General features: G+C 41.7%; 2 protein-coding genes across 7 annotated transcripts; both read right to left on the bottom strand.

Annotated features, from left to right (window-relative positions):
- Positions 1-882: 882 nt before the first annotated feature.
- LOC146379029 (uncharacterized) lies at positions 883-9,507 on the bottom strand. 3 transcript variants are annotated; one of them, XM_084942277.1, is made up of 11 exons: positions 9,401-9,478; positions 9,005-9,080; positions 8,151-8,212; positions 7,272-7,988; positions 6,343-6,981; positions 3,162-3,277; positions 2,927-3,038; positions 2,665-2,740; positions 1,698-1,769; positions 1,449-1,598; positions 883-1,353 (listed from the first exon to the last, which is right to left on the bottom strand). In XM_084942277.1, exons 2-10 carry the CDS (start codon positions 9,065-9,067, stop codon positions 1,458-1,460), a joined length of 1,998 nt encoding a protein of 665 aa, XP_084798403.1. In that variant the 5' UTR covers positions 9,068-9,080; positions 9,401-9,478; the 3' UTR covers positions 883-1,353; positions 1,449-1,457. The 3 variants fall into 3 exon arrangements, with proteins under 3 accessions (XP_084798403.1, XP_084798404.1, XP_084798405.1); XM_084942278.1 differs by having other exon boundaries at positions 7,302-7,988; positions 9,401-9,477; XM_084942279.1 differs by lacking the exon at positions 9,005-9,080 and having other exon boundaries at positions 9,401-9,507.
- A 287-nt stretch (positions 9,508-9,794) lies between these two features.
- On the bottom strand, positions 9,795-21,883 carry map7d2a (MAP7 domain containing 2a). 4 transcript variants are annotated; one of them, XM_084942273.1, is made up of 17 exons: positions 21,476-21,883; positions 19,396-19,488; positions 18,864-18,959; positions 18,700-18,777; positions 18,119-18,282; positions 17,931-18,027; positions 16,859-16,948; positions 15,413-15,519; positions 15,211-15,329; positions 14,733-15,094; positions 14,500-14,641; positions 14,240-14,411; positions 13,986-14,090; positions 13,817-13,867; positions 13,566-13,605; positions 11,835-12,489; positions 9,795-11,724 (listed from the first exon to the last, which is right to left on the bottom strand). In XM_084942273.1, exons 1-17 carry the CDS (start codon positions 21,510-21,512, stop codon positions 11,466-11,468), a joined length of 2,667 nt encoding a protein of 888 aa, XP_084798399.1. In that variant the 5' UTR covers positions 21,513-21,883; the 3' UTR covers positions 9,795-11,465. The 4 variants fall into 4 exon arrangements, with proteins under 4 accessions (XP_084798399.1, XP_084798398.1, XP_084798400.1 ...); XM_084942272.1 differs by having other exon boundaries at positions 14,500-14,644; positions 21,476-21,882; XM_084942274.1 differs by having other exon boundaries at positions 14,500-14,644; positions 18,873-18,959; positions 21,476-21,882.
- Between the last annotated feature and the right edge of the window lie 297 nt (positions 21,884-22,180).

Here is a 22,180-nt window from a genome sequence, read left to right as displayed (position 1 = left end):
TAATGAAGCCTGATTAACCTTCCAGCTCTCGGCTACACGCTGCATGATAAGTATCACGCAGTAATCATACTATGGGTTCACAGGCATGTTATAAGCATGAAGAGTGAGGTTTGAATAACATTTAAAATTGTAATTTGGAGAATAAAGGCTCTAAAGATTCCTAATGACTGTAATTTCACAGTGCCCCAACTTTAAAAGATGTACAATATTTAACTATTTACATTAACATTTTAAGTGAAAATAATAAAGCCTATCAAATGTACAGCTTTAGGAAATGTGAAGATTTTGAACTTTTTACTGTATTTTCATTAGCTTTTCCTATCAATAAAGACCCCCAACCCCCATTGCCACTCAAACTTCACCAAGGTACAAGAACACTTTCTGTGAATTACTAAAATAAACCTCAGAGAAAATAACTCTTTTAGTCAGTGTGATTGTTTTGAATGTCGCTCTTAATTTGATCTGTTATTGTGTATTCTTTACGTTTGTACGGGATATTGTATGTTTTAAATGTTATATACTTATGTGGTACGTGTATTCTTACTTTTGTTGCCAGGTCTCTCTTGGAAATGAGATTTTTAATCTTAATTAGTCCTTTATTTATCTAGGTAAAAAACCTAATACAAAAAAAAAAAAAAAAAAAACTTATTTTCTAAATGTATAATTACAGGATAGTGTGTATTTTTGTAGGAAACGGGAGAAAAAAAACAAACAAAAACAGGAAATCTACAGCATCTGATTTAAACATTTGTGGCATCAACTCCCAAAACCTGTATCCACCGAGGTCTTTGCACTCATTAAAGGGTTACACAGTATGAAAATCATTGTATTATTTTTAAATGTTGTACCCTATTAATGTTGTTTGGGAAAAAAAGCTGAGACTGAGTGCTTAATCTCATTTTATTGAAAGTGTTTAAACACATTTTACAAGTAGTACCCAAGTGTCCACTGAGACTAATCAAAGACATCTCATCGTGGGTCTTTATGGACAGTAAAAGTCAGATACTAAAGAGATTTTTTTTTTTGCACTTAAATCGGAAATGTGACGCTGTTGGTATTAAAAAAAACAAACAAAAAACCCCAAACAAGGACTCCCATAATCACAAGCAGCAATTACTAAATCATCTGAAGAGAGGAAAAAGCAGGGCTGTATAATACAATGGCCTATGTTACAGACAATGTCAACCAAAATACTGCAGTACTTTTACAAAGAATAAAGTAAAACACCAAAATAAATTGAATAAAAAGCTTTCACAATGCAGGATGGGATTGTAGTGAAGCTTTCTGCAGTGCCCCTGACAGCAAAGAGCTTGATGAGAATTTTTCTCCATCCATGTTAGCTGAACGTAGGACCTATACAAGAAAAAGAAAAAAATCTTTAGAATCTTCTTACGTGTTGCTTCTGAAGCACGTATCAAACTTGAAGCCACTGATGCTTCCCAACTCACTAGTGGTCATCACCAGCGTTGCTGGTTGGGTCCTCGGTTGTACGGTGCGCGCTGACGCATCACTCTCATGTTACGGTATTTGGACACGATACTGTAACTCTTTCTGAACACTGGTCTCTGATTCGGGAAAGGACGCGGCACCAAGCTCTCCTTTTTCAAAAACAAACAAACAAACAAACATGTAATGAAGAATTCGTTTTAAAGAACGAATGCTTCTTTTCCAACAAGAGAGATGATCTCTCTACTTACCATGAGTGGTCTTCTAAAATTCCCAGACATTTCAGGGCCCATCCTCCGTGGACCACCAGTGAACTTTGTTCTCTGTAAAAGCACAATGGTAAAAGCTGAGTATATACAGCATTTGTGTGATTGTACTGTAATCACAATACAAATTAGTTTTACATTTTCCAAAAACATTACTGCTGTGTTTTTAAACTAGTTTCAATGTCAGGATGCTATAAAGTGTTAATAATAGTTTATCTTCATACCTCTGCAAGCTCAATATAGGTAGAGTTGGTTGATATGGACAAAACATTTATCACAATAGAGAATTACTAGCTGCAATAACCAGTCTATTCACCAACTCTTAAACTTATCAAAAATAAATGTTTAAATAAAATGTCCTTGAAAATCTGGAAACCTATGATTTTTGTTTCAAGTTTGAGAACAAATTAAATATCTAGCATTATTAATCATGTCTTAAAAATCTGAGAACAGCATCTAACATCATTTAGGCTTTCTTTCAGTCACCGCACACATTTACTTTTTCTACACTACAAGTATTTGGATAAGAATACTTAGCTTCAGGTTAAGCAGCTGTCCTTTTGCAGATAACAGAAACATGTCCATTATGATTGGCTGTTGTGGTGGCGTAACAACACCCTTAAGTAATGTCTGACAGGCCACATTATTGCCTGTCTGAATTTAAAAGCCTACAATTTTCAACACTGACATTCTTTCCCTTCAATAAAGTACTCTGATTGTTTTATAGCCCAGCATTAAATTTTATGATTTCACTGAAAACGTCGACATTAACATATGCAGACTATTTAGTTTCTTTCATATTTGATCTTGCAAAGATATTTAATTCTAATTACTTTACCTTATTAATGCAGACTGACATTGTTTTACACAAGTTTTGCTGATTATTACTGTACATTTAGAGCAGTCTGTCTTTATGGATGATCTTTTCTTCAGCACTGTTTCTTTCACTCACTTGCATGGGTCCGGGTCCAGGTCCTTTCCTTAAGGGTCTCCCAGGTCTGTAGCTGTCATGCATCATATTAACAGGCCTACAAAAAACAAATAGCCATCAGAAACCTGAAGAATACCTTATTTTTATGCTTCTGTGAAATCATACATTTTTCCCATACAGCTAAAAGAGCATGAGGCTGTTACAGCAGTCTTTGAAAAAGACTGAACCTCCCAGTAAAGCAAGAACACCGCCTCGAACACTGGCATAGTTCTTTCCAATGTACCTAAAGACCCTCTTATCCAAATATTCCTGTTTTCTGTCTTCAGGAGAAGATCTGGTATCACTTGACTTAGAGAAGCGTCTGTTTGGTGTGGTATCGGCATCTGAACTGTGATCTAAAACAAACAAAAAACATTTGAAGACACTACTTAAAACAGTTGACACCTTCAACAGATTATCAGATGAAAAATAAAATAAAAAAATTAGAAATAAGACAAGTACACAAAAACCTGACTTACCACTCTTTGACTTTGGGCTGCGGCCCTTTGGAGGCGAGCAGTCCTTGGAGGAGGAGCTCGGTCCAGGTGGCCAGTGCGACAAAACGACAAGATCACGTTTCTCTATGGGAGAAGATCTGAGGAGAAAGTCACAGAGGTGGTGTTGAGAACACCAGTTCTGAACATAAATAACTTGAAATCTCTGAATAAAAACAGACCTCTACTACAAACTAAAAGAAAGCCTGGCAGCTCTTAAGTAATGCAATTTAAACCAGTAATGAACAAAACTGTTTTGTATGCTGACAATTCAAAAAGCCACGCATCGCTTGGGTACTTACAAAAAAACCCATGGAATGTCCATGCTCCTTTACTCCTATTTTTGTACCCTGAATCAATCAGTGCTCTCTTCATTTACTCAGTGATTGACAGAGGAGCCAAATGTTGGACGACGTTAAGAGATCAGATCAAGTCTTCTATCATCCCTCTTTCACAAGTGCAGGAAGGCAATGCATTTTTCCCCCCAATGTCAGAATGAATTTCTGAAGGCTTTATAATCAGACCACACCATGTTGTTCCTTTAGTCATCTTCCCGTTTCATCATCCAAAGGGCTTCCCATGATTTGAGATTGGAGTCATCAAGTGATCTATAGTTCTGAAGGTAGAGGCACAGCTTGGTTTTTCTTAGTTTCAAGAGATGATCTAAAGGTTGTCTGTTCACAAACAAGTCCAGGTTTAGAGAGGACTTACTTGAGGCTTTGTAGTGCCAACAAAGGAGGCTTCCATCCAATCCTACTCTTCTTAAATGTTGGGATGTTAGGTATATTGGAAGAAAAGGCTGGGATCAGTTTACCAGTTCTGCCATCGATGGGCTACAATGGCACTCAGTTTTCCTCTTCCATTGTAGTTTAAACTTACATTTGGGTAGATCAGTGATATTCGACAGAGAATGTTTGTTTGGGTTTTTTTTTTGGTTCCTGAAACTGACAAGGTAGTGTCTTTACAGGTTGGCATTCACAAGCTTGGGTTAGAGACTTTCATTGCAGTTGCCTCGTAAAATGGCTCAAACGTTTTACTGTCCATGAGGTTTGTGATCCACACTTTATTATTTGATTTGGGTCAGACATCAGACGGGATAGGTAACCTGATAGTCCAGCTCACGTTCACACTGATTTAAATAAAAGTAAATAACAAGATGTGACGCAGATGCAAAGAGAAAGCTGATCTTGTATCTGTTCTCTTTTAGTATCACATTAGGATTGAGGAGTCTTGTAATATCTTTCCATTCTTTTGCATCCATTGGTGTCATATCTATGGGCCTCACTGATATTGCGTACCTTTGTGATCTCAGTGCTTTTTCCAAAAAAATTTAAGGTGTCATATCAAGACATTTCATACAAGGAAGGGTGATCTGATGTGATTTGTCCATGGCGTAGCTCTACAGTTGCCGATTTAACTTGTTGATGTGATTATCCCTCATGCATTTCATTAGAAAATTTTCAAATAATTCTCCAGAACTGACATGATAGTTATGTGGGGTATGTCAGAAAAGATGGGGTGCTATGAGACCGTTTCTTATGAAGTTGTGGTGACTGAAGAGCAACAGGTCCAGCACTTAGATCCACTGCATGAAGTGCAAGTAGCAGTTTGGCTCCTCTTCATTGTGCTGATTGGCAATGATGTAGCACCACTGAGCTTCATGGTTACGTTTGTCCAAACCATTTGATTCTGATAAGCTGATCCAGTCCTTCTGCTGAAAATGAATTTGCTTTACTTCTGCCTGACACAGAGTGGCTAAAATGCCTGGAAGTTCCAGTGTCTGCATACTGGACGCACACATCTGATGAAAGCTCAAGGAGAAAAAGTCCTGACTGTGGTAAGTGCTAGATTTTGGGAGGCTTTTTTGGTTGTTTTTAAAATTTTTGCTCAATTCCTTGTCTCTGGTTTTAAATATTTTATGTTTTCCAGACTCAAGCATTAGTTTGTTTACTGGATTATATGAAGGGAACAAATTAAGGGTTATGGCTCAACTAATTAATCACTGCAAATAAATGCAAGTGCACTTCGCCAGCTACTATGAACAGCAGCCATGTTAACCAGTGTCCCAGTTTATTTGAGATTTACTGGCTTTTTGGTCTCTGCAATCATCCTCCGTCTTGAAATTATGACTGTATGTGCAGCTTTCTTCTTGGCTCGTCTTACGATTTTTCTGTCTCATATCCTAACACCCTGAACAGTAATTAGTCATAAAACAATGTAAAGCTTTCAGATTTCTTTTTCTGCAAGGAAATACGCATTTTAAGGCAACAATCGCTGTATTTAGTGACAATCGCACCATTTTCAGGAGGCTGTGATAAAATTTCAGCCCAATGGAGCCTTCAGCAGCACAGTGACCTCGTCTTCTGATTTGCGCCATTTGTTTTGAGGTTATGATGGGCTGCTTAACTGCTTCTTGATAGAGCATAGACATAATGTGTTTCCTTATCTGGAGAGCCGAGTTAGGAGCGGGGGGGGGTTGGATAGGAAGCTCTGTGCAAGATCAGAACTTGACAACGCGATGACCACGACTGCTGCAGTATGTGTATTCGCCTGTTCTCCTTCATATATATTAGTATTATATATTGTTCACCGGGGTCTCTCGTGAACACACTTCTGAACACCATGTTTCCACTAAGGTGAAGCATGTAATTACAGTTTAGGTGATGGCAAATGCGGTCCTCTTCACGCCCATCATTTATCTTGTTTTGCATACAGCGACATATTGTTTTACATGAGAGCTGTTAACATCAATTTGTGGATGAAAAGGGCTTCAGAATATGCTGACGAGCACTTCTTTTGAGATCAAGTCAGCAAGTGCTGACAGAAGAATCCTTTGACAGCAAAGCTCAAATAAGTTTTCCAAACTCTTCATCAAGGGGGTTATTAAATCTTTTGGCGAAGATTTAAATTAGATCCTGTGTAACAGACGCATAAAACTTCTCTCCATCCCACTTGACAGGTAGATACTCTGATACATATGTGGTGGTATGTGAAGGTGGCATGTGAAAACATTTGTGGATTTTCATCAACCGAACCACTGCTGCACATTTAGCTCATCACGACATCTCCTTTTTCCACAGTTGGGACCCCTTTCACATAGAGACATTCTTGACCTCCTAATCATCATCAAGCCCCTGCGAACAGTGCAACAAGGAAAATACCGTACCTGTGCGCGTTCATGGACCGACGAGACTCCACCTGCTCTTTTCCTGTATCAGAGTCTCTGGAAGACTTGTTGGCACTGCTTTCTTCTCTGGGGAGTGACTGTGGGGGTTTTCCCCTTCTTGTCTCCACTTTTCTCAGGGGTACTGCATTTAATTGGAAACGTTTCTTCCTGAGAGCAAGAACAGAGCTGGCATTTCCTTGTAAAGCAGAATCACCCAGGCGAAACCTCGGTCGCACATATGGGGGTATTCTGAGCCTCATGAGTGACTCTGCTTTGACTTGTCGGCTCTTAACCAGGAAACTTCTATCCCTAAGAGACAAGGGTTTGCCACCAAATGGCCTGGGAATGCTGAGCAGTTGGGGTCTCACTCTCCGGATCTGTTTTGCATTGCCATGCTCCAGTGCTGCGTCCGAGGAGGACATGCTGATGTCTGATATCCTCCTCTTGCGGGGTCCTGCCATTTGCCTCTCCTGAGGGCCCCTGTGGTAGGAGGATGAAGGTGATGGGCCTCCTTTCCATGAAGGGGATCTGTAAGGAGGTGGGTGAGGCACATCTTGTGCCCTCTCTCTACTGTGGGATCGGCTACCCTGCCTCTCCATGGGAGCACGCTGGCGCCTGGAGTCTTGCTCAGATGACCACCTGCATATCCATCAAACAATAGAGAAATCATTATAATGACAGATCCATTGCCATTTTAAGTTGGAGACGGAACTTAACTCTTAAATGACAGAAGTAAACAGGTAGGAGTACGTTTTCAAAGAGTATTTACAGGTGTGATACTCCTCAATGGCAGGTACAACCACATTTACACAGGTCCCCCCATTAACCCCCTCTAATAACTATGAGCTGGGACATAGTAGAAGTAATCATTACAGCCCCTTTGACTGGGAGGACTGGCCACCTTCAGGCCTCTGCTTTAATAATTTTACCCAGCTGGGCTTGCTGCTTCACGGCTGTACCTCTCTGTACACGAGCCTCTCGCATGCATCTCTCTGGGGTTCCTCTGTGACCCCGAGGGCCCATGTTGCCCATTATGTGAGAATGATCCAGCCTCGTGCCAGCGCTTCACGTTGTGACCCGAGTGTTCCTGAGTGGGCCTTTCTCTTGGACTGTAATTCCCTCGAGGGTCTCGACTCCGCTGCTCCTGATGAGGAAAGCCTGACTGCCTTTTGGGGCCTTTGAAAGATCCCTGGTAGCCCGGTGCAGAGCCTGGCCTCCTATCAGCTGGGTGGCCACGGAAATGCCTTGGGGAAGATGATCTGTGACCAGAGGGGTGACCATGAAAAGATGGACCTCTCTGACTATGATGTCCTTGCGCAGGACCATGAGATGATGACTGATGCTGGACTTGAGGGGAGCGGGTTGGCCTAGATGGAGGCAGCCGTCTCTGGCTATGGTGTGGTTCCATTTTAGGATGGTACGGTTGAAAGGAATCCTGATTTTGGGACCTCCAGTTATTAAAACGTGGCTCCCTTTGCTCTCCCATCAGAGGAACTCTTCTGACAGGTGGGGGTCGTCCTCTACCTCTGGATTCCCTCCAGTTAAGTGGAGGCTTTGCTGGGTAGCCCTGGGCATCTCTTCGACTTCTAGAACTGGGGTTGTAATTGCCTTCATTGTGTCCAGTAGCATGACTATCTCCATAAGGTCTAACAGGACACAAGAAACAAAAACTAGTAAGTTCCACCAAACACTAAATCATTTTTAAAAATGAAGTCCAGAGTTCATGTTAAGTCATTAACTTATAAACTTTATGATGAACATAACACCAGGTGATGCTAATGCAACTAGATACAACTAAAAGACATTACCTGGGCTTTAAGCGTGGTGGTCCAAAATGCGTTCGGACCATTTTTGGCAGACAGTGAATAATCTATGGACAAAAAGAAATTGAAATCATTGACTCTCAAAGAGGCCTATCCTGACTTCTCGGCCATCCACATCTTGGTTAAGCACTTGATGTGTTTTAATAGGTAACTTTACTACTACTACCCCCCCCCCCCCCCCCAATACAAAGACAAGCAGACATGTGCAACATCTAATATTGACAGATATATAGTTCCATTTACTTCCAGTTAAAAATTGAGTTTAATTATAATGGGACAAGTTGGCTTTTTAGGCTTTAAGTCCGGTTTCCATTGAAATCAACTGTAATTTACATATTCCTTCAAAACAACTACCCAAGATGGCTGCGCAGTGTCCATACTTGCTTATAGAGAGGTTTTCGCGGAAACTTTAGAGTCACTTTCTAAAGGAATAAACACTAAATAGGATGTTACGAAGATATAAAAAAAAAAAAAAAACTGCAAAAAAAAAAAAAAGAGCTACAGAGGAAAAGGAGAGGAGTTTTTATTTTAGCGCCGACTGCTTGTCGTTTCTAACGAACATGTTGTTTATATTCGCCTAAATTCATCATGTTTAGAGCATCCCAGTCGTGACAATAAGTAAGAAATTGCGATAACACCGCTATGAAGGGACCACATTTCCCACACCTCCTTTTACCAGAGCCTCTTGGCTCATTGTGGCGACCCTAATTAAACTCGACGGCTAAACAGTTTGCTACGAAAAGACAAAAACCAGGTGACCTCCATTAATACAGGCTTGATTGTATCATCGTAAATTCTAACTTAAAAACAGTACGCGTAGGTAGGCTGGGTGGGTTTACCATGGTGGCCGCCGTTTTAGTTTCGTCCAGGAGCAGAGCTGACCGTGCTTCCATTTTTGGCATCAGCTCGCTTCAGCTGTTGGTGAAAATAACACCAGACAAGCACGAGTGAAAACCACCCCACGCCAGGCCCGAGTACATTGCCTCAATGTTTTTGACTAGGTCAACATTTGTTTTGTTTTGTTGTTTTGAAAAAAAGAAGAAAGCGCATCTAATTGCAAAGTTAGCTGAGCATAGCTAGCTACTTGGGATATTTCGTTAGTTGGTAACGTCCTAACGCTAACCGTCCAAAATGACATTCACCCGAATCCTTTCAAAGGAGTAACAACACGTTATACAAAATAAAACAAAAGGTTCACCAATGCGTGCAATTCGGCCATTTCGAGAGGTACTTACCTAAACGCAACGGAAGAGTGAAAGACGAACGCTGAGCGCGACACAGCACTGGTCGTCTCACGGCCTTCTTCTTCTTCTACTGCTTCTTCTTGTATTTTTCTCGGGAGTTAGCGAAAAGCTTAAAGGCGCATTAGCGCCACCTTCTGTGTCATGACTCTATCGTAGCAATCATTTTAGTTTAAATAATATTGCATAAACTGAAGGATATCCTACCCACCGCAAGAAGTCAGTAAATAAATAACGCGAAACAGGTAGAAAAAAATGTTATCAACATGGTGCAAGTAAATAATCATAGTCAGTGTTCATTTCTGGGTTTTGCAGACTGCTGAGTGCTTATGATCCTCAGCACCCGTGCTTCATATAATAGGCACACATGACCACAGAGCCAAAAAAGTCGAAATTCTCAGTTTTGCGCTTTATTGTTTCAGATATCCATGCTAATCATGCACAATGTCTACAGTAATTACATACGCTAGGTGACTGACACTGGTTTCATGTATAGCAATGAGCAAGCATGAATACTTCTTTGATGTGGCTTTGTGTATTATTAATTCATAACCATTTTCCAGTCCTCCAGCTGTTTGAATATGCAAAATATATATAGATGTGTATATCAAACCATAACTCAGATATATGATTTATATTTCAATGTGGTTACTTTGCATAAGACTGTTATATGGCCATTGATTTGGGTTGTTTGACAACAAAAACTAAATGTCACTTCTTAACTGCACTGAATGTCGACATTACTGTCTACACCATGGCAGACATGATGCATTTCAAACCAAGTTTCAAGTATTACAGGTCACAGACACACAACTATCCCAGTGATCAAGTTAAGATAAACACAAAATAAGCACTGAAGTAAAGCAGCTGCTCAGTCCCAGATAAGGCATCTCTACTGAAAATACATTTTAACGCAATACAGAAAGTGAATGTCACTGAATTGTTGAAGAAGTGTTCATGATCTCAGATGTAAGGGTCAGCAGTAAACAGTATCTTTAAAGCTACAGGCCAGATCATTTGCAAGTCGCTCAGCAAACATTCCTGTCCCTGCGCCCTTCAGTCCTTCAGTCCAGTTCAGTATCCAGACATAGAGGGAAATAAGTTAGCACTGGGTCAGACACAGCAAGGCACTCCTACAGATATCTTTTTAAATAACAAGAAGTTTAAGGCTGCCTTGCTTTCTTGATTTCTGTATATTTGTAGAAGACTGGTTCTGCTCTGCAACATACTGGTACTTTCTTTGCATTGGTGACATGACTTGTTTTTAGTTTGCTGCAACATTCAAGTTTACTTGGAATTTTTTAAGGTCATTTCCCTCCTCATTTGCATGCAGTTAGAAAGATTTGAAAAGGGAATAAAGGGAAAATATCAAGATTATGGTTTGCTGGGAGAGAAAGTAAATAATACATAGTTGGAGTAGTCTGCCTGGATTTTAGTTTGTTACGTAAATCCAATATCAATACACACACCAGTAACATTGCCAGCATTAAAAATAAACCTGTCATGAACATTAAATAGTCTTGCCTTCCCAGCAACACTTTGAATATCGTTTAAAGGCTTAGGAGGGTGTTAGGAAAGGCTACAGTCATCAGTGCTCTGAGCAGGCTTTAATACAACATGAAAATGAACTGGGAGCCAGTAAAGAATCTGTGCAGGGCAAGCTCTTCCCCAGCTAATGTATTTAAGTAATAGTATGTTTTTGAAATTTTTCTAGTATTCAAATCCCTGATATTTTTTTCCTCCATCGGGTCACACATCTACTGACTGTCTGTCATATGTGGATACTTGTCCTCAAAACAAGAACTGCAGATTCACAACAGTTGTAACACAGTCATTTGCTATGTTATTACTAAATAGGAGATGTTTTGTTTATATTGAAGGTCATATTGTACATTTTTAGGTCAATCTCTATGGCTCTATTCCCATTATTTTAATGACACAAGAGCACATATCCAAAATGTGACATCCTTGTGAGCGTATGTGTGCCTGTGTGTGAGAGACAGAGATGGAGAGGACAGAGACAAGGCAAGCAAGAGGGGAAGAGAAAGGAAGTAATCGGCTACTTGATGCTTAGTTTATTCGAGGACGGAGGTGCCACCCCAATGAGCTTTGAGTCTGAGACGGGACTGACAACACCCTCAATGAGGTTCTTGTTGCAGTCACCGATGCTGCTTTCAGAGGACAGTTTAGCATAGGTGACGCTCCCTGTCAGGTCCATCAGTTCTTCAAGGGCCCGGGTGTTACTCATGCCGCTGCTCTGGATTTCATTGACAGGTGAGAACTCTGGGATCGAAATGAGTTCTTCCTTTGAGGCCGGGCTGAAATATGACAATATGAGAAATCATATATATTACATATTCATACAGTCCCCCCCACCCCCACCCCTCACCCTCACATTTTAGTAATAAAGTGTTACCTAATGACTCACCTGACCTCCATCGACTGCACCTCATTGCAAGACCCTGTGTGCTTCACATCGAGTGGCTCCAGCTTGATGACTGGTGGTGACAGGTTTCCCATTGGAAGGGGTTTCACAGGAGGTCTACCAACCCCAAGCTGGGACCCTCCTTTATCCTTTCCCCCAGCTTTGTCAGCTGCTGGCACATCCACGCTCTGCTCTTTGCTTGCTTCAGCTGTTGGAGCACTCCTCTTCAAGGCACTTCCTTCACCCTTTCCTCCACTATTCATCATAACGCCCTCTCCCCTCAGCTTTGTGGGGTCTTTCGTGATTTGGTCTGTGACATTAACACTTGCTCTGTGCTGCTGGTTTACATTCATTTCCATCTCTCCCCCCTCTTGCTGGAGTACACAGGCTTTGGCTACTTTAAGGTGGCTGCTAATCTCTTCCCTGGTTTGTCTTGTCTCAGATTTCTTGTCAGGAACACTGTGCGTCACGAGATGAGTGTTGTTTTTTACTTGCTTCTGATTGTCCATCTGTGCTGCTGCTGTGACTGTGTCTGTCTTCCCGAGAGCAGTGTCCTTTATTTTGACCTGAACTATGACCTGCTCTTTAACCTGAAAGTCAACCTTTTTGGTTGCTGGCTCTTTAACCTGAGCATTGCTTTGAATAGTCTTTATATTGCCTGTGAAGAATTAAAAGATGTATCTTTTACAGTGGGCTTTCCTTTGTGTCGACTGTCCAGTTCAACATTAACATGTAATTTAAGTTTTAGCAGAAGATATCACAGATGTCATTACCCACAGCATCGGCTTAGCAGGTAAAAAAACAAAAGGACAGCTCAAATAAAGCATAAGCTCAGATTGTGCAGAGCAGCCCGCTAGAGACAGAGCTGAATAAATCTTCCAAGGGCATTTTCAAGAGCGGCTAATTTTACAGTCAGCTCCCTTGGCACTTCACTGAAAGGTGCCCTTTCAGCACCAGGAAGGAAGTCCTTGTCTCCTCATACGCCACCAAACGTTGCAGAAACACCATGAAAGATTTTAAATGCTTAGAAATGTGGCTTCATCAGCTGAGGGTCACACTCATTCTTCTGAATAATCAAAGCCAAAGCACCAGAACAAGCCAAATCATAAAAATGTAGATGCTGTGGCACATGCTCAAAATTAGCTACTGCAAATTCATTCAAGCTAAATCAGTGGTTCTCAAAGTGGGGTCCGGGGGAATATCCATAGCCATCGGGGTGACATTCAGGGTGCAACAAACCCTTCTCACTGCTGCATAGCTTGGTTGAGTTGGCTGACATGCTGAGTTTGGTTTTCTTGAGAGCTGAAACGGGATGGCCAGTATGCACTACGTCTCGTCAGATGTAAATGAAGTCAGACAGGAAGACAATTTTGTATTTGGATCCTAGTAGCATTAAGGGTATGCTGAAAATATACAACTGTTTTGCACCTAAACCAACTGAAATGCGTTGGTGTTTAATACCATGACACAGGCGTGGAAACACACAGTTGCAATGACACTCTGAATGGGACTGTTAGAAGCTTGTTGCTTATTGGTGCTGGGACTACGAGGGGGCCCTTAGAAAATGTGCTCCCTTGTAAGGAGCAGCTGCCCTGGCACCCAAAAGTTTGAGAACCCTTGAATTAAATCATAAACCTCGCATGCCCCGATTGCTTCTTTACAGCAGAGCACAGTAAGCAGGACCAGCAAGCAAAACTTAGCGGATCAGCAGGGGGGACTGAATAACACACTAACCTGGTGGCGAGACGCGCTTTGTCTCCACCTGTTCCTCCATCTGATTCAGCGCAGAACAGAGACGATCAAGTAAACATTTAAGGCAATCAGGACACTAAACCAAAGTATCACCAATGATAGAATTTAATAAAGATAACAACATGAGAAAGTTGTAATAAATTAAAGTCAAAAGAAAAAAATATCAAACAGTCAGCGGGTGCTTAAAGGCAGCAGGTCTACTGTATGAGGACAGAAGCTGTCTCTTACAGTACCTTCGACTCAGCTTCACCCTTCCTAGTTCTCTTCATAATCTCCTCAATTCTCTGGAAAAGAATATCAATATTCAATCACTCTGGGAACTTTCCAGATATTCAAACAGATATTTCAAGAGAAGAAATGCAATCTGAATACAGCAGTTGATTTGTCTGTGTCTACAATAACCTTTTTTCTTTGTTGCCGCTCCTCTTCCTCTTGCTGTGTCTGCAGTTCTCTGTCTTGCCGCTGACGCTCCACATCCTCTTGAGCCAGGACTTTGGCTTTTTCTCTCTGTTGAGAGCAAGAAGATCCATACATAGCCAAAGACTGCAATGATTTATACAGTAATCCAAAATTTTTAAAGACAAGAAATCTACAAAAATCTAAATGCAGAATAATTAGCAATAATAACAGACCAGCACTTTATAAAGACCACTGACCTCTCTGTCCATCTGGGCCTGTAGCTCCTTCTCCTGCTGTTCCTTCTTCCGTTTCTCTTCTTCTTGTTTCAAATGAGTGTCTGCCTCACGCCTTCCTCTCTCTTTCACTTGCTGATTCACTGGCTCCTGCCGTTGCTGCTCCTGTGCAAGTTGCTTCCGTTCCTCTGGTAACCTGCTCCACATGCATATGAATTTGTCATCAACATGTTTTACGTGTATTCCAGACCTTATTTAGGGTCATTCCAGATCAATCAACTCACCTTCCTTCTTCTTCTTGCTGCTCCCGTTTTTTCTCCTCCAGTTCTTTCTGAGCCCGAGCCTGGCGCCTACGCTCAGCCAGCAACCTGCTAGCCTCCTCTGCATTTGATGTGCCAGCAGCCACCTTGCCTGTGCATGGTGCTGCTTCTATCACATAAACAAACATGGAGTAAGACTCTTCCATATGTACTAAAACTGAATGTAAAGGGGAAAAAAAGGAACTTATAGAATCCACCTTTTTTCTTGTCTCCATCCAGAAAATTGCTCTGTGTCATCTTCTCTAAGGGATCTCCTTTGGAAGTCAGCTGGTTTCCTCTTTCAGGCGACTGACATTTTTCAATAGTGTCTCCTTTGAGGTACTTATCGGAGGATTTGGTTTTAGCGATTTCAGTACTGGCCATATTCTTCTGAGCTGGTGGAGATGAAATTAAGCTGTTGATGTCAGCGCTCTTTTTCACTGCAGTCTCAGCTTTGGTGCACTCGCCCTTTTTTCCCGCCTTGTCATTTTCTGCTTTTCTATTATCACTCGGGTTGGGGCGCTGTCTTGTCGGTGAGTAATGGTACTGATGTGCATTGCTAGGAGACTGGGCGCGAATCCTAGGCACACAGAAGGAGATGTCCAGCTTAAGAATATAGTTTTATGACAAACTGAACAAAGTACTGCTCATGCTCAGAGATACATTTGCCCACCTTTTACCAGCAGTTTAGCTTACTTGGAAGGGGTGGGAGGGGAAGCCAAATGTTTGGTGAAACTGGCAGGAGATTCAGATCTTCTCACAGGGGACCCACAACCTGGGGATGCAGTTCTTCTCTCTCTGCGCAGCCGCTCTTTCTGTAAGAAGTGTTAGCTTCATTTAAATCATAGCCTGTATCCACTAATGTCTCGTTCTTAAAGATGTTGTGTCAAGGTCTAACCTTTGGGGTGTTGGGAGTGGACTGAGAGCCTCCCTGAAGTCCAGCTCTGTTGTGATCTACACGGTTCACCGAGGTGTGGAAAGATGACCTGTGAGGGCTGCAGGGTGCTGCATGATGACAGAAATAAATCTTGGTGAATGATACTCACTGATAGAGAGATAAAGACACAGCAGTAAAAGTACTGGACAGCACGTGCTGCATACAACTAAAGCTTACACACTTATTTTTACAGCAGAAAATAAGCTACATGGTATCAGAGCTGGAGGCCTTCGTTTTTGTGATTCAGCCATCAGTCAGACATAATAAGGTATTAACACTTTCATTTTAGCAATTAACAATGCACTACAGTGCAGCATGATGCAACCACGCATGTGGCAATACAGTGGCTGTGAAAAACAGTGCAGAAACCCACTCCCAACATTTGGTTTGTGACTGCAAATGAAAACAGACAGATTTTGTGCAAACTCAAATTACAAAAGCAAAGGCCCTAAACACTGACCACCTTGCAACACCCACGTCATATTTTTTTTTTGCCATCTTTGCACCTTGTCATCAAGCTGAATAGTCTCTAAGGAGTGCAGTCATCTCAGTGTGGCTGTATCTGTGTCTATTTTTGTGCACATATTTTTATTCTAGGTCACTTACGATTAATCTCTGAAACCGCCTGCTCCAGGGACCCAAAGGCAGCACCCCTTAGCTGCTCTTACTCTGAAAACCTAATTTCAGGTTATCACAATAAAACACCCCGACCCATCTACAAACTCTGAAAACACCCTCCAGCATTTCAGACCCAGGATCCAGAGTTTAACTACAGAATTTAAATACTAATCCAGAAGTTGTTTTCTGGATTACAGGAATGTCCCTGCCACAGTGAAACACAGCAAAAAATTCATATACGAAGGCTTGATGATGATGAATTTATGGAGGAAACAAGTTTAAACTAACAAGATTCAGTCTGTGAAAAAGCTGACACTGTGCACTTTTATTTTCCTCTTTCTCCTGCATGGTGGTCTACTCGCAGATGTGCTGCGGAGTTGGCAAAGAAAAGCAAACTGAAATATTTCTGCGTGCTTTTATGTGAAAATTATGTTTCATCAGATTAAGACAAGTATTTTAGGATAAAAGTTTTGAAATATGACAGCAAAACCTCTTTTTCTGATAACATCTTTGTCTTGATTTCAATCCCTGAAGGCATAGTACTGTGTTCACAGTGCTGTGCCTCTATGCTGTCTTTGCAAATAACTCAAATGTAAAAACCACTGCAAAAACATACACAACGAAGCCTGCAAAACATACAAAAGCAAAGAAGCTATAAAACTGAGCAAAAGAGTAGCTTAACAGGCGTGCGTTACAGAAAGAAAAAGTTGCCGGACACAAAGCACACGGTAACTCTTGGATGAACAGGTGGGGTAATGGATTTGGGAGGCAAGGGGGGCTAAACTTTACCAGATTCGCTGACAGCAGGAATGGGGGAGGCAATGCCATGGGAAAAGGCGGAGGCAGCAGAGAGAGGGAGTGGGGCATTCTCACAGTCACCTATAGGCAGCGGGCGGAGCAGAGCAAACAGAGCATTTGTGAACAGTTTATCTGAGCAATTCCTTATCCAGTTGTAGAGACCAGCAGGGGTGCTGTGAAGCCATGTAACAGAAACATTTTTTTTCTTTAATTTAAAGATGCTATTTGTAGTTTTTGCATATTTTTGAGTGTATAAACATGGAGTTAGTGTATCAGCTACTTTGCTTCATTCATTTGCAGACGTTTGAACAGACAGTTCTCTCCAAAATGAAACTGACATATTTTTATTCTGGCCCATATTATCCATTGTCTTCCCTTGTGTAGTGCCAAAAAACACACACATAAAAGTGAGGTGTGTCTTTCCAGAAATCATGTTTCTGATACTCAATAGAAATCCACAAACTTTGTTGCATGTAATTTATTTTCTGTCTATCAACCCACACCTGCCTACTGTATAGAAAGGTGTGTGTATCTACCTATGACGACAGACTTGCATCAGTGTGACAGGATGCAAACATTAGCCCCCGCCCTCCCCTCAGCTGAGCTCTAATATCAGCTATACTGTATGCATGCTTCTTTTGGTTGGCAGGTGTAGTTTAGTAGAAAGAAAATAGTTCCTACATGAAACAAGGTTTGGATTTTTTCCTGGAAAGAGACAAAGTTGCATACGAATGAGGATGGGGGGACATTTGTCACTACCGAGCAGAGAAACTGTCCTTCAAAAAGATGCTGATTAGCGATACACCCATGCTGTGTAATTCCACCAATGCTTTGCAGAAAAACAGGAAAACATCTCTGTTCACGCGCATTTCAGAAGCCAGGCTGTCAGCCATGATCAACCCTCTTTAACACACACATAGTGTTTGTCTGTGTTATGTTATCTAACAGAAATACAGCAAAATGTAGCTGCAGTGTCTTTTCAGTATTCTGCTATTTCAGACCATCCCACAATATGCTTCCATGCTTTTTTGTTCTCAGGAAAAAAAACCCAGACTATCCTTACCTGCTCCTTGATGGTAGCCTCTGCTGCAGCGTTTTGTCCTCTGCTCCAGCTGGAGGCTGCGCTCCAGAGAGCGTTTCATCAGGGCCTCGAGACGCTCCTGAATGCAGCACAGCAGAGGTGACTTTTACACAAACATTACAACTTCACCATACTCACTGATCACAAACACACAACAACAAAATGCTGACCCGCTCCTCCTCAAGCTGCTGCCTCCTCTTTTCCTCCACTGCAGCTCTGCGGAGATCCTCTTTCTGCCTCTGCTCCTCCAGCCGCCTCCAGCGTTCCTCCACTGTGCGTTCATACTGCAGCCGAGCTCTGCGCTCCTTCTCCCTGATTAGCTGTTCCCGGGCCGCTGAGAGAGACAGAGTGTCTTTTTGCTCTTTGCTTGTTCATGCATCACACATACCATGACTTTCCTTCTCTTTAGTAAATTGGTTTGGTTCAATTTAATTTGCTTGAGTTTGTGTCTCTATCCACGCCCAAGATGAAATCATGAAGTGAGAAAACCCGGTCATCATGAGGTCACCGCTGGCGCTGCGGGATTATCTGCAAGTAGGAGACCTACTTTTGCGGACTTTCCTACCTTAAACTCTCTAAAGTGACACAGCACATCGTATCAAAAACCCAGTGAACTCAAAGTGCATCCTCTAGCCCTTCTATAACCAATTAGACTGCAGAAGAAGGGGGAAAAAACGAGTGACTGAAACTGGAAAGGAACAAAAAGCCAGAGGCCAACAGAAAACAAAACAAAAACCAGGACATCACCTACCCAGGCTTCTCTCCCTCTCCTCTCGCCGCTCCTTGGCTAAACGCATCCTGTCGTCTGTCCTCAAGTAACCCTCCAGAACTGAAAGAGGAAAGATATTAGAGAGCAAAAACAGGGCAGTGGCAATAAAAGAAAAAAATAAAACAAAAACAAAAGTTGAAACTTACTTGGTTTACCTCCATGGTTGCTGCTGACATTAGCAGGTAGGTGGGAAGGGGAAGCGTGCCCATTCATGTGTAGCTTCTTCTCTGTGTTAGATGGGGCTGGTTGGAGGGATGGAGGGAAAGGACACTCAGCTTTGCATAAAGTGGGGTGACATCAGTGCACTGCTACTTTCTCATCAGCAGAGGGAAACATTGATTCAGTTTGATTAGGGGCGTCTGTGTGGCAAAATGCTCAGTCAAGAAGTGCCAAAACAAGCAAGACAGGGGAGGAAACTATCCTCCATGTGGGAGTCAGTCCACATATGCTGACTGTTGCTTTTTGTTATTGTTGTTGAGCGTTCACAAGCCGCTCCTCCATTCACCGATAACAACAAGGCCCTCAAGCACGCTGCCCTAATATTCGCAGGCCTGCAATCTATAAGCAATTGTGCAAAAGTCCAAATGATTGGAGAGTAAGTGAATTTAATCCAGATTAAACAGATTAATGGAAGGAAAAGTGTGATTTATGTGACAGAAGCCAGAGAGGATTACTCACTGTTTTTTCCAGTCCGGGCTGGAGAGCTGTGACTGTTTGTTGGAGATTTCTTGTCAGGAAGTAGAGTGATGGATGGCGGTGCCATCTTTTCACCTAAAGCACAAAACAAAGCAACACTTGGTGTGTTCATCTAAATGATACGGTCATTTTACTACATCAATGTCACAAAATCACTGTGTGAATGGAAAAGCTAGCCTGTGTACTTATATTGGTAAATACACTGGAGTGAACAGGATTTATGAAGAGGTTTTATATCTATATCTATCTATCGATCTATATATAGATCGATATATAGATCGATAGATAGATCGATAGATTAAAATGTTTTCCTATTATAGTCATTCTAATCCTTTTTGGTCCATTAAAGTATGTTTATGGAACTGTGATGTCATATTTGTGACAATTTCTGCTGCTCTCTTGGCTCTCTTTATTCTCACTAACACTTTCCACCCAAATAAACAAAGGACATGTAACAGTCACTTTACCAATAACTGATTGGAGCTTCTAACATGTGACAGTGATATTCCTTTTTCGTTCAAAGTAACTTCATGAGACATATGTTTGGGATATTTTTCACACATTATAGGCCAAAAAGTCATTTATAACACTTTTAATTCCCACAGACTATTTTTGCACAACACTTTTGCACAGCAAAATAAACCACAGTCACATGATGTGTTCTCATTTTAAGTCTTTTCCCTTAATAAATAGAGTGACACCCATAAATTACAGTAATAAGTCAGAATATAAACCCTTTAGATTTAGAACAAACACATTTTCTAAAAGTTCAAGAGTCAAAACAAACACATTAATGATCAAATATTATACTGTGAGATGATTATTGTCCTGAAATGAATCCTGAAATAAGTCAGTAGGACATCATCAGTGTAAAGCCCAGCCATAAAATTTTTTAATTCCACAGATTCACTCAATCGATCTGTGCATCGCTGGCTGAACTGTCCTCACACAGCCAGTCGCTTCACTTCATCAAGTGAATTACTACCTTTCCAGTCAGGGCTTTTATTGCCTGCTGAAATCTGGCAGACAACACAGACTCCTTTTTCTGCATGATCTGACTGACATCAGACACGAGAGCTAAACGTTAATGCTCAGCTGACTTCATTAAACATATTCCTGTGCTCACTCATCGATTTGTAACATTTCCATGATGACATGAGCTCTTTTATTGGTCACAGGTAAGTCTACCTCTGAGTAAGGTGGTTGCAATTATTGACTGTAGCTTTTACGGCTTTGAGGGTAATAAAGACCAGGCTGTCTCTGTTTTATAAATTTGTGTGTATCTATCTATCTATATGTATATTTATATATATATGTGTGTGTGTGTGTGTGTGTGGAAGCTGAAGGAGATGAAGTTGCTTTAAAAGCATTTAGAGGTGTAAATATTCAGTCCTTTCATCTTTCTCCTGTATGAAGCAGTGAACTACAGTGACACGGGCAAATCTTTCGTCATGATAGTTAATTTGATTATTGTGCATCAGGGATATTTCTCCTCTTTCACGGTGTACAGGGTGGAAGCTAAACAAAGTGAAAGCTTATTATTCAGCTTATTGCTATTTTTATTGCACAAAGTCTGAACAGAAATGACTTCTTGTAAAATCACCCACAGGCCTCTCTCGTACCTCCACCCATTTGGACCTTTTTTGAGCGTCGTCACAGCAAACAAAACAAAAATAATGGTAATAATAATAAAGAGCAACATGGGCTCAGCATGGGACCCCCTATCAAAGCCCTAGCATTGATATCTACCCCCACACAGCTCACACAACGACAGAAACACACAAAGAAACAACGCATTTCTCTTGCTCGCGTTTACTCTGGATTAGTGATTTAGCTTTTTTTTTTTCAATGAAAGTGAGGTCGGGCATGCACTTTACAGACATTACTGCCATCCCCACAGTGGCTATTAAGTGAGAGAGAGAAAAAAGACGCTGGAGCTGGATCATCACCGCACAGCGTCAGGCAGATAAAGCAGCAGCGCTAATATGAGTTGCGTCATGCATGAGTCTGCTTTAAATCCACGACGAGGAGTGTAAACAAACCCCACATACACCAGGCTTACCTGTGACTGCGCCGGATAAGGCGACTGTTTTCGCCATGGTAGCTATTACAGTCAGAACAGCCTACACCCAAATGTCATCCAAAGCGGGCTACAGTGATGCAGCACGGCGATCCGTTTCCCTCCAGCAGCAGTGATAATCGCAGCCACGGCGGACCAACGCGAACACACAGCATTCAGCGAGGTGCACTGAAGGTCGCTATGCGGCTGTGGTGAAACGTGGATGGAGGAGAGAGAAATGCTGCTGGGCATGAAGCGGCAATGATAAAGCGTATACAACCCCGTGTGCTCGCCAAACCACAGAGTGCGTCTGCACGGCGTGAGCGCGCACTCATACACGGGCCGTCACACATTACCGGCAGATGGAGATTTCCACTCTGTGCAAACAGCAGGCGGGCCCAGAATGAGCACACTTTGACGCAGCGACAGATTGCGGGGACACTATGTATAAGCAATGTGTTGTTGTTGTTGTTGTTAATTGTAATAGCCTCGTTTCAGCAAAGATAATTTATATTAAGCTAAAACTGCGTGTCACACAACTCAAGAAAAGGCTCGTTACTGTGACAGTGATGTTCATACAGAAGTTTGTTTTGTACGAAAGACATGCAGGACACAATATCGTCAATCTGATAAATTCAGTGGCCGAAAACAGGTGGGTATGCAGTAGAGGTGGGAATGACCAGACACACAATACGTCACTCATGCTAC

This window comes from Perissodus microlepis, chromosome 10 (assembly GCF_051167445.1).
Source record: "Perissodus microlepis isolate ML-2025 ecotype Zambia chromosome 10, ASM5116744v1, whole genome shotgun sequence".
NCBI lineage: Eukaryota > Metazoa > Chordata > Actinopteri > Cichliformes > Cichlidae > Perissodus > Perissodus microlepis.
Note: the sequence above shows the minus strand (reverse complement) of the source record. Positions and strands in the feature narration are given on the sequence as shown.